The sequence below is a fragment of the Rhodamnia argentea genome, chromosome 1 (assembly GCF_020921035.1).
Source record: "Rhodamnia argentea isolate NSW1041297 chromosome 1, ASM2092103v1, whole genome shotgun sequence".
In the NCBI taxonomy this organism is placed as follows: domain Eukaryota; kingdom Viridiplantae; phylum Streptophyta; class Magnoliopsida; order Myrtales; family Myrtaceae; genus Rhodamnia; species Rhodamnia argentea.
Genome location: NC_063150.1, coordinates 6,600,877 through 6,612,032, shown reverse-complemented (window position 1 = coordinate 6,612,032; position 11,156 = coordinate 6,600,877). Strand labels below are relative to the sequence as shown.

At 41.6% G+C, this 11,156-nt stretch overlaps 2 protein-coding genes across 5 annotated transcripts; one reads left to right on the top strand and one right to left on the bottom strand.

The window, feature by feature from the left end:
- Positions 1–652: 652 nt before the first annotated feature.
- LOC115750221 (L10-interacting MYB domain-containing protein) lies at positions 653–4,393 on the top strand. Of its 4 annotated transcripts, none has more exons than XM_030687431.2 (5): positions 653–802; positions 2,135–2,471; positions 2,548–2,641; positions 2,745–3,253; positions 3,699–4,393. In XM_030687431.2, the coding sequence occupies exons 2-5, from the start codon at positions 2,136–2,138 to the stop codon at positions 4,284–4,286; spliced, it is 1,527 nt and encodes a 508-aa protein (XP_030543291.1). In that variant the 5' UTR covers positions 653–802; position 2,135; the 3' UTR covers positions 4,287–4,393. The 4 variants fall into 4 exon arrangements, with proteins under 4 accessions (XP_030543291.1, XP_030543293.1, XP_030543292.1 ...); XM_030687433.2 differs by having other exon boundaries at positions 796–927; positions 2,131–2,471; XM_030687432.2 differs by lacking the exon at positions 653–802 and adding an exon at positions 813–944.
- A 571-nt stretch (positions 4,394–4,964) lies between these two features.
- LOC115750160 (protein DEHYDRATION-INDUCED 19 homolog 5) lies at positions 4,965–9,693 on the bottom strand. The gene is made up of 5 exons (XM_030687343.2): positions 9,445–9,693; positions 9,179–9,321; positions 7,470–7,547; positions 7,071–7,303; positions 4,965–5,295 (listed from the first exon to the last, which is right to left on the bottom strand). Exons 1-5 carry the CDS (start codon positions 9,518–9,520, stop codon positions 5,187–5,189), a joined length of 639 nt encoding a protein of 212 aa, XP_030543203.1. The 5' UTR covers positions 9,521–9,693; the 3' UTR covers positions 4,965–5,186.
- Positions 9,694–11,156: the final 1,463 nt, after the last annotated feature.

Genomic DNA, 11,156 nt, shown 5'->3' with positions numbered 1-11,156 from the left:
TTCGTGACCCAATTATAAGGTAGGCTATTTGTTCGTTGGGCTTTGGCAATCCAGCTAGCGATTTTATTTACTTCCCTTCTGCTATGGGCTAAAGTTAGACCTGAGAAATTCTCCAACAGCTCCCGGTCCTTTCACTTGTCTAAAACATTGGGGTCCGATCGAGACTACAAATTGTTTCTCTCGAGTCCTCTCTATTTCGCTCCCCACGGTGTGCCTCCGCCGTACCGAGAGATTTATCGCTTCGCAATGGCTTGGGGGACCTTTGCGGCCACCCCGTGCCTCCGCCTTCGTCTGCCTCGGAAGCAGCACCCCCGGCCATCTCGATGGCTGGCTCCCTAAACGAGAGCGACTTAGTAAACAGACGATTCCATTCGTCACGACAATCAAACTCTGAAGATATCGAAAGTGCCCTTGAAATTTATGTTTAGTCGAAACCAAGTTAGAAATCGACCCACTTGGGAAACTTCTCAAGCAAGCGCATAAATTTGATCCGATAAGAATATTGGGTTGAAATTCATCTTTTCTTCTTATCTTATCGCAGTTCTTTATTTTCCCTTCCTGCGATAGGCGGATTTAGACAACGAGTAAGGCTCGACCTCAGTCCAGGCCCATCTCCAGTCGCAACTCCAAAGTAGTAGTGCCCTTCACCCTAGTAAAGATCAGGATCTTATCATGGCTCGAGGCTGTGCCAACCTTATCCAGGAGCAGGAACAGGCACAGATTTATCCCCCTCCAAATTGCTCCCGAGAAAGGAAGATATCGCACTCCAGACTCGTCCCAGTTCTTGTCCATCGCCTCCCAGGTAACGCTTGCACCTCATCCCTTCTCCTGATTTATCACTCCTCCCAATCCTCACGTGGAATAGTCTCCCCCTCCTGACTGCAATTCTCTGTGTACCTCCATTACCGGTTTCATTAATTGCTCAAGATAACTAGTTTACTGAGGTACTCAGTTGATCAATCTTTTTTAAGTGCTGTGAGTGACTTTTAAGTGGGTAACTGTGACCTTCCATTTTGTGTATTTTACAGTTAATCGATGCGAAAAAGAAGTGATCTTGATGCTGTTCTGTTTTTGCTTTTCCGTTTTGAAATGGCTTTTGAAAATTGGGATATGGTCGTATTGAAAAAGGGTTGTCTCTTGCTGTGTGAAAAGATCGGATTTTTGCATTAAATAAGCTAACTTTTTGCATATTTTCAGAGTGACTTCTGAACAAGAGAGTTGGCCAATTTTTGACAAGCACACGCTTTTAAATTAGCTTGTGGGTTTCGATTATCCAGAAGAGGCTGCATTCTTCTTACTGTTTGATTGGCTTTGGTCTTTTCTTGGGGTTGTCGGAAGTTTTTTTTATGGCTTCTGCGTTTCCAGCAGTGCTTCTGTTGTGGAAGTTGAAAAGTCCAATGCATGGAAAGTGTGAAAAGTTTGGATCTAAAGGAGAACACTTCCTTGTTTATAGAGTTGTCAATGTCACTCAAAGCGGAAAAATGTGAGCTGAGATGAGAGAGACCTCATTCTCAGCTTTCATGGTTATGGTGGTTCGTTAAGAATGTTATTGCCTTTATCTCTCTCTCTCTCTTTGGCTATAGATTGGTGCAAGGGCTACAGGTGATAAGTTGAAATTGATAGGAGAGCGATCCAAGTTGACTATTTCCCTCTCATAACCACCTGACCGTGCTTTCGAAAGATTGAGGATAATAGATTGACATCAATGAGAACTGAACAGCATGTCATATCTTGGTGCTACTAGAAATGTTTGGGATTGACTTCACCATCGATTAGTGGTTTGAAACAAAGTAGATTTGCATTGTTGCTGTATTCCTCCTTGTGCCTTGCTGTACCGGGATTCTAAACTTGTGGCTCTCGTCCTTGGCAGAGTAGATATTAGATTCTTGGGACAGAAAACTGTCTGATGCTGGATAAAAAGGAACTTAATCGAACTTCAGCAATATCGATGGCATCTTGCTTGCATGCATGAATGGGAACTACATATTTGAGCTTGAGTTGTTAACAATTTGCTGATAAAAAGTAATGCACTGATTAACTGATTAGGACTAATTCATATTTTGGTGGATTGTGCCTTTCAAACGTCTCGATGTGTTTACTCACAATACAGTCGCAAATTTCCTGATGTCTTTAGCATGGGCATCCGGCCTCAAAGTAACGCTGAACGTCTGAGGACGATTTGGACTCCTGAAATGGATCGGTACTTCATTGACCTTATGCTAGAGCAGGTCAGCCAAGGGAACAAAATTGATGATAACTTGTTCAGCAAACGAGCATGGAAACATATGATGCTGCTGTTCAATGCAAAATTCAAGTTTCAGTACGAGAAAGATGTCCTTAAGAATCGCCACAAATCACTTAGGAATCTGTACAAGGCAATAAAAAATCTTCTCGACCAGCGGGGTTTCAGTTGGGACGAAACCCGAAAGATGGTGATTGCTGATAACAAAATTTGGGACGACTATATCAAGGTGCAACTATGAAGCTTCATTAACCTGTGAAGTTCTTATGTTTCGATATTTGCACTGATGCTTTGCAGCCTTGTAGGTACACCCAGATGCACGCTCGTACAGAATTAAAAGCATTCCATACTACAGAGATCTCTGTCGAATTTATGGAAACTCATCCCTTGAACAAAAAGGTACTTTGACAATCCCACCTCTCCAAAAGATTTTCTCATAGTACAGCATGAGGGCATTTGCTTCTCAGTAGGCCTGGACTTATTGTTGTTTCTCAATGTAAAGAACCAGGCAACAACGCACCAGAGTCATCATCACATTCAGCTAACAATGGTACATTAATGCTCCCTGATAGTATTGGTGAAGAAGGGGCGGATCCTCTCCCTGATATCACAATTGATGAGGACTTTAGAATTTCTGTTCCTGAAGGAGTAGCAGAGATTTCTACTTCACAGGACGAGCCAAATGTCGTTGGCTCCGGTGTTGGTAGTCGTTCAAGGACTTGCTGGCAGCCAACTATGGACCGTTATTTTATCGACCTCATGTTAGAACAAGTGCAGAAAGGGAACCAGGTTGATGGTCTCTTCTTGAAACAAGCGTGGATGGAGATGATTGCATCATTTAATGCAAAATTTGGGTTTAGTTATGAAGTGGAAATCCTGAAAAATCGATACAAGACTCTCAGGCGCCAATTCAACGTGATAAAAAATCTACTTGATACGGAGGGTTTCTCCTGGGATGATTCCCGTCAAATGGTGACTGCTGATGATTACATTTGGCAAGACTACATTAAGGTAAACATCCACCTAATGTCAGCCTCTTAAGTAATCACATGATAGTGCCTTCCTACCATTCTCTTCGGTTTTGTTAGATTGTATGCATAGTGTACTTTATTGCTGATTCTAGTGCTGAATATTGAATGCATGACAGACACTTAAATTTGTAAATTTCTGGTTTCGAGCATTTTCTTGATGTTGAGATGCTTTGGAATTGCTAAGCGCAATATCACTTGTTTAACTACTTTTGGGATCTTAGCAGTGTGATACCTTTAAATACTGTGGAATTATATTTTCATTTGAATCTGTCAAGTGAATGGATGTTGATCGTTCAATATCAGCTCCTCATATTTTTGGTTGACTGAGTTCTATCCTTTCCTTGCCTGCCCTGCTTCTGATATCTTCCTTGCACTTCCATTTAGGCATATCATGTTTTGGTAAGCTTGAATGTGGTGGCATGCAGGCACACACTGATGCGCGGCAATTTATGACTCGACCTGTACCATACTACAACGATCTGTGCACAATATGCCGCGATCCAAGTATCAATGAGAGAGAATTTCTCTTAGGTCAAAATGTGGAGCAGCCAAATGAAGTCGCACTAGTCATATATCAACAGGCATCGAAGACTTCACACTCCCCTTCTGCATCGATTTCTGGTATGGACCAAGATGACAATTCACAAGACCTAGGTAGAAGGGGTTCGAAATTGGCCATTTCCAGAAAGCGCCAGTATGAAGACCGATCAAACATAGGAACGCATATAAAGTGCCTCAAGGAGACTAGTGAGGGGACCGTGAGAATTCAGCCGGAAATGGTGACTGCAGCTGCTTGTTTGTCCAATAAAAAGAAAGATGATGAGAACTCGAACTCAGTACCAATTGAGCAGGTAATTGAAGCAGTTCAGGCCTTACCGGACATGGATGATGACCTAATACTGGATGCTTGTGATTTCCTAGAGGATGAAATGAAATCTAAGACATTCATGGCGCTGGATGTTAAACTTAGGAAAAAATGGCTACTGAGGAAGCTTCGGCCACAGTCACATTAGTTTCTTCTAGTTTTAGGCAAATTCTTCCAAGATTCGTATTTGTGCATCCTTTATTGCTCATATCATGTTAACTTTGTCGGATTGATTTAGGCAAATTCTTTATATCTTCATATTTTGCATCTTTCTTTGTTCCATTCACGTAAATTTTGTCGACCAGGGTAATGCGATTAATTAATTGTCCATTGAAGAGGCCCATGAACTTAAAGCTTGCCTAAATGAAAGGCCTCTCCTCCACCTTGCATAAAATGGTTGTCCGAAAGGGGGGTACGATGAAACAGTGGATCGGGGTAGACTACGGTTGCATGCTTGTCTTGACATTTCGATTACTTGGTGATGGAGAATTGATGATACTCATGCCCCTCACGATAACTTGGGTACTTCTAGAGCTCTGAAATCACATTTCAGGTGAAAAACTGGTTGATGGTTGACCAAAAGAAAAGTTAGCCCTGCTAACAGGTTTCACAGGGGCCCCAAAAAAAAAAAAAATTTTCTTCACCCTTGAGTAGTGTTTTTAGGCAAATTGAACCATGGTTTTAAATGTGGCCTATATATACTTATTACACTAAAGGCCTGAATAAGTTTCCTTGGCCATAGGGTACATATATAATCCAGTATTTCTTGGAAAGTGATATAAGGAGAACCAAAAACTGATAAAGCAATGGCTGGGTATATTGTTCTTGAAGACTGCAAAAGAGTGCTAAAGTAGAAACCTAGTGTCTCCATTATCTACAAAGCTCTAGCATCATGAAAAACACAGGAGCTTCTTTACATAAACTACTAATCTCCTCCAATTCGTCAGGTGCAAACTTCTAAGCTAACCTCTTCCATTTTGAGGGGCAAAAGCTCGTCCAATTGAAACAAGACTTCGTTAGCTTCTGAATAGCGCTCCCAGCACCCCCCTCATGAGTCAAAATCAAGTATGCTGGACATTACCAAACCCTGTACAAATTCACATCTCCCTGCTTTCTCAATTTTGTCTTTCTCTAGCATAGGAGATTGATTCATATCCCTGCAAAAAGAACAAACATACGAGACATTTCAGTATAGAGTGAATTGAACTTCCCAGACAGCATAGGAAGAATATGGAGCCAGCATGCTGTTCATTTCCGCTAAGCAGGCCATCTCTCGTAAATCACCTTCAGAATATGTCGTGAAAGTTCCAACCAAAAAAAATAAATATGTGGCGAAAGTCGACAAATCTAGCTGAAAATGGATGCACACACATTCAGGACAATATATTCTCTTTCATATGAACATCCTCCAGTTCTATATCTCTTCGTCGACAATGGACTTCCAACAAATGAAGTTCCTGACTGCTGCTTCATGTTGGCGCTTATGTGTAAAGTGTGTGCGAATGTTAGCATCTTTAATATCTAACTACCCTATGGTAAGAGCACCTCCACCATGCTTTCCCAGCTATCATTCTCTCCCAGGGCATGAATATGATACAAGGAAGTTTCTATTCCTTCAATAACCACCTGAAAGGACAAGAAATTTAATACTTGACCTCATGCCTTTTGGATTCCTATACAACATCTATCACTCTACAGCCCTGCTCATTGCACTTACCTCTCTCCTTCCCTCCCCCTGCGTATATTTCCGTCACTGAAAAACCACAGTTTGCAGCGTCAACTGCTTTCAGCAAGTGTTTTCTCTATGTGAGTGTTGAAGCATCCATGGCAATGAACATTTCCATGTACTAATGAACTTTTCACTGCTTTTTTGTACATAAGAATTTCCAAACCTACTCATATTCAGAAAAGGCGTTGGGCAAATTGATGCAGGCTGGTCATGCTCCATCATCACAACTTTTTATACGATCCAGATCGATAATTCCTCAAACACTCAGGTAATAAAATGATATTGGAGTGGAATCAATGTTCATGGAAGAGTGTTGTGCCATATTTGAGGCACTATATTGGCCACTGTGAGCACGTGAGTGGGCATGCGTGGACCACTTCGATGCAGGTATCAATTGGTACATTTGAGCCTGGACCCTGGAGAATGAACTTTCACAGCTTTGACAATCTTTTTGAGGGAGTGCTGCAGACCTTTTCAAAATTTCTCAGGCACCTTTAATTGAGCACAGACATTGATCTTAACGATCGTCTAACAAGACAATTGACTCACTTCGGGTACTACTTTGATTCTTCAGACAGCGAACCAAGGAAGGAGCATTGCTTATTCCCTTGGAAGCAAATTTGGAAGTGGAAAGTTCCCTGACTAGTAACTCTAGCTTGGTGAGCTTTATGAGAATGGGTTAAGGATGATTCAGGTAGGGAGAAAAGGTTCTGCTAAATCAGTGCTGCACTTGCAGATTGTCAACCTTACTCTGCTATTGAGAGACGGAGAACTATGGAATTGCCCATGGTGGATTACGGGACTCCTCAACCATCAAATTAGTCCTCTAGGTTGTAGGTCCTCTACACCACAAGTAAAAGGCTATCATTAGTCTGAACGTTAGATCTACAACATTGCAAGGTATTTGCCTAAGACGAGTCTCCATCAAACCAGCCGTGAGGTTGCTCTGTATTATCAGCTTAAGCAAATCAAAGGGTTCCACGGGGAGAGGGCACATGAGTGATTCCTGGTTTGATGTCCCACAATGTTTGTACATTCCATTTGTCAAAGTCAGATGAGTTAAAATCTTCTAAACATTGATGAAAATTCACTTCATTACATCTCCAAAATAGAGAAAGAAAAGAAAGCAGGATGACATCTGATTTCAAGCAACATTGCAGATGGAGCATACACAAACTGTCTAAAGAGTAGAGTCTGGAATACCTTTCTGACAAAGCTTCATCAGGGGTTCTCTCTGCAATATCTGAAGCAGATGGTGAAGTGGACTGTCCTTTTTCAGATTCGTATGCAGCAGGCGTATTCCAAATAAATGATAAAAATGGATCTGGTGGCCCATTGGAGGAAGACACAACAGATGGAACAGATCCAAACTCTGTTCTAGATGACGAAAAAGACGAATAGGACTCGTTTTTTTGGAGATTTAATTTCTGTTGCCAGTAATCTCAAGTCAAGGAACTCATCACTCATGGTCATAACAAACCAAAGGAGGAAGAAATATCATAAAAGGATGGAAAATAAAACAAAAAACAATTACAAAAATTAAAGAAATGAAGATTGTGTATGAGGAAATACATGTGTAAAAGTGTACAATAAAAAGGATATCTTCAGAATGTCACTATGCTTTGTTGTTATGTGTTCAACCATGTCAGTATCCACCTTTGTAGCACAAACTGGGCATACCTGCATAAGCAGAAGCTGGAACCTCTGAGCTACACGAAACATTGAGCATAACAAGCATCTTCTCCCTAATTGGAGAAAAATTTGAATATGTTGCTGACGATAAACTACAGTATCAGTCCAATGGTTAGTGAGAAAGAACACGGTATCTTTCTCAAAACTAGCCCAAAAAAAAAACCAATTCTCGACAGGAAGTAGAAGAAAGAAGTCGTATGTATATCAATAGCTAGATCAACCAACACGCAGCAATGAATCCTACTTCCATCCTATAACAACACCTGTTAAAATCCATAAACAAAAAAGGCAATGTGCAAAGTTCTCTTTGGAATGGGGGCAAAAAATCAATGAAGAACTTCTACAGTCCCCCTCTACCATTGCAGATGATACAACACAATGACAACCCACATGATACTCTATACATTGCTACCATTTTAATGTCTCTGATCATGCCTCAAGAGCAATAGTCATCATATGCTATACATTGCTACCATTTTAATGTCTCCGATCATGTCTCAAGAGCATTAGTCATCACATGTCGTGTTACGATTGCATCAAATGGGGGAGACCAAGTAGGTATTGTTCTATGACTACATATCTGTCATGTAGAGCTTCCAATTAGATTTATGAAGTTGATCTACGACGTTACTCAACAAAACAAACAAAGCAACCAGCATAGCAGCAGAACGCATGACAAACCTTGACAAGAGTAACGAGATAATTCAAGAATGATCATTGACGAAAAAGAATGCACTAGAAGAGCTTGCAAAATCCTCGGGGACTATTGCAAAAACATGAGAAAAAGTGGCATGTAAGGTGACTCTAATAAGATCGGAGGTATCGAAAGAATCGGAAACAGCAAGAAAAGGACAACAAGCTAAGTTAAAATACCGGCCTGAGACTCATCAAATATTATCATGTCTCTCTACTACACAGAAGTAACCGCGTCAAACCTGCAGAGTCGCATTCATCAAAACAGATGAATCATCTACTATTTGATTGTTCTATTTCAAGGGGTGTATGGAGGATTATATTCAATCCGTTCATACAACCAAGAGAGACCTATCGGTGATTGGAGTAAGGACCGTCAATGGGCATCACTGAACTCGAAAGGATCTGCAATTGCTGTGTTGGTTGCCAAATTGGCTTGGCATACAACTTTTTAGTTTGTACCAATTATGGCTCACTCGAAACAAGAAATTTCACTAGGAAAATAACGTTGTTTCTGCCCCTAATATCATAGCCAAGATTAGGTTTGATGTCACCACTAGAATGAGTCAGGAGCATTGGTCCTCCAGGATCAGTAATTCTTCATGTTCTTTGATTTCTGTAAGCTGGAACTCGATAAGAGCTTTGTAGCAGCAGTAGCTCTCTGCTAGTTGTTATCAAAGTGAAATGAAATTCTAGCTTGCTTAGCAAAAAGAAAGAAAACGAATTGCGTCCCCAAACCTCCGAAGAAGGACGCCTCAAACATTGATAAGCCATACAATTCAAGACAACATCAAAGAACCCAAAAGAGCCTAACGAACTCCACAGATTATGACACACACACACAACCAGAATCGACTCAGCAAAAAGAGTAGCTAACACTGCGACATCAACCGAAAAAAGCCCAAAACTTTTAACCAAGCTCATACCCCAGAATCAGCTTCCACGGGATGCTCCTCATCTATATGCAGGCACAACTCGAGCAAATCGTAATCGTCCGAGCAATAAGGGCACGGATAGTACGCCTCCAAATCGCACTCTCCATCGAACTCGTCGATGACGATAGCCGCATCTGATTCCACCGCCAAAGATCAAGAAAAAAACCCTCAAGAAATCCCCACCCGCCGACCCACAGAAACAAAGAGAGAAGAAGGAAACCAAACGAAGGTCAAAGAGAGAGCGATCCATTCTTTACCGTATCGAGACTTGCGAGCAGATCGATGGCTCCTGGAGGAAGCAGAGAGGTCGAAGCGCCACATGTCGAACTCCATCGACGAACGAAGAAGAAGAAGATTGCGAGGAGGGAGTGCTGGAGTGAAGTTGTGCGGCACTGACGGTTCCCGAGCGTCCCGAGATTCCGATAAATTAAGCGAGTGATGAAGAAGCTCCAGCTCCCCCAATCACTGTGTCATCGATTCTTAACGAACAAGCACCCTCCCCTCCCGAAAATAAAAAGAAAATGAAAAAGAATCTTGCTGTACTATCTATCTATTATCGCGTCATAAATAAAGACCAGGTGCTGACCATGACTTTCCGAAAATTTAATCAAATATCTTAAAATCTCTCAAAATACGTAATGCCGACACGTGGAATCCCGGAAATTTCGGAATCGTACTCGGGGCATTTACGTCTTTTGAGTCGGCTTCTGCTTTCCCGGAGTTTTAGTTTAGCGGTTTGACCTATCGAGATGGTGGGGGGGTTGCCGGCGAAGTGGGCCCGAAGTTTGATGGGCCCGATTGGTTGCCACTGGGCCCATGAGGAACTTTCTGGGCCTATAGGAGATTGGATATCTGAGCCCGATTAGTCCTGGCCCAACTTGTGATGGGCCCTTCCGCTCCTCCTTGGATGTCAAGACTCGAGGGAGGGAAAACTCATCCCTGTCTTGTGTACAGATTCCAAAGTCGAATGAATGAGCTTGTCCATGCAGGCTTCGAACGAGCCAGAGGCTTCCGTTTGACGCTGATGTTTGCGCGTTTGCGATCTTCTCTAGATGTTACCTCCCGAGTGAGTGAGTCATAGGTTTAGCACTCAATTGACAAAATTCAAAAAGTTTAGGACTGAATTAGCAAAAGTGTAATAGGTTTAAGACTTTTTTTACAATTTTATCCATTCTACCTTGTTTATATAGTCGAAAGAAAGATTCCATTCATTAATCAGAATAATATTCGAGAGATACACAGAAAGCTTTCAAATTCCCAAAAAAAAGCGAATAACATAGCAAATTGTGCAACTAAAAACACGCTCTCATCCTCCAAGAATAAATCTACCATCATAAAATTTCGGCAGCCAATCACAAGATTCAGTGATGAGCACACATTGAGAACTCCCACACTAATTGTAACGACTTGCAGTGCACCTCTAAGTTCTACATCCCCCATCACTATCGTCCAACAAGAACACCAACATCATCAATATGTTGAAAAAACATAGATCAAATACTTGTAAGGAACTCCGAGAGCTATATCTAGATCTAGTTCACGAGAGTAAAATCTTTGAACCGAAAGAGGAAAGTGACATAATCTCGGAGAGTTTATGAAACCATATCACGAACATCCTCATCGGTGGTCAGTCGGTGGACGAATAGCCAAGCCGATCTCCACATTTATCCAAGATTAACTGTAGAATATTATTCACATTCGCAAGAAGGGGGAGAGAGAAAAAAGGGCTTAGAACTTAGAAGTGATTGCCTCCATTCTACCTTAACCGATGCAATACAAACATTAGGAGTTGTGAAATTGGGCACATTACTTGAGAGAATTCGAGGCCGATTTGCTCTGACAAAGGGAAGAGTGGAAGGGCACTTATTCTAGCGGCTAATGCTATTGATATCTTGACTAATTCCATTTATATTTTGGATGCAATTCATTGAGGGAGTTCATGAAACTTCCCCTCTGCACGACTTCCATA

What these genes read in the sequence shown, in the direction of transcription:
- LOC115750221 (XM_030687431.2), top strand. Translation starts at nt 2,136, where the DNA reads ATGGGCATCCGGCCTCAAAGTAACGCTGAACGTCTGAGGACGATTTGG. An exon ending in TTTGGGACGACTATATCAAG is followed by an intron (nt 2,472 to 2,547) that starts GTGCAACTATGA and finishes GCAGCCTTGTAG; the next exon opens with GTACACCCAGATGCACGCTC. An exon ending in CTCATCCCTTGAACAAAAAG is followed by an intron (nt 2,642 to 2,744) that starts GTACTTTGACAA and finishes CTCAATGTAAAG; the next exon opens with AACCAGGCAACAACGCACCA.
- LOC115750160 (XM_030687343.2), bottom strand. Translation starts at nt 9,520, where the DNA reads ATGGAGTTCGACATGTGGCGCTTCGACCTCTCTGCTTCCTCCAGGAGC. An exon ending in AGCATAGTGACATTCTGAAG is followed by an intron (nt 7,304 to 7,469) that starts ATATCCTTTTTA and finishes ACTTGAGATTAC; the next exon opens with TGGCAACAGAAATTAAATCT. An exon ending in GATGAAGCTTTGTCAGAAAG is followed by an intron (nt 5,296 to 7,070) that starts GTATTCCAGACT and finishes TTCTTTTTGCAG; the next exon opens with GGATATGAATCAATCTCCTA.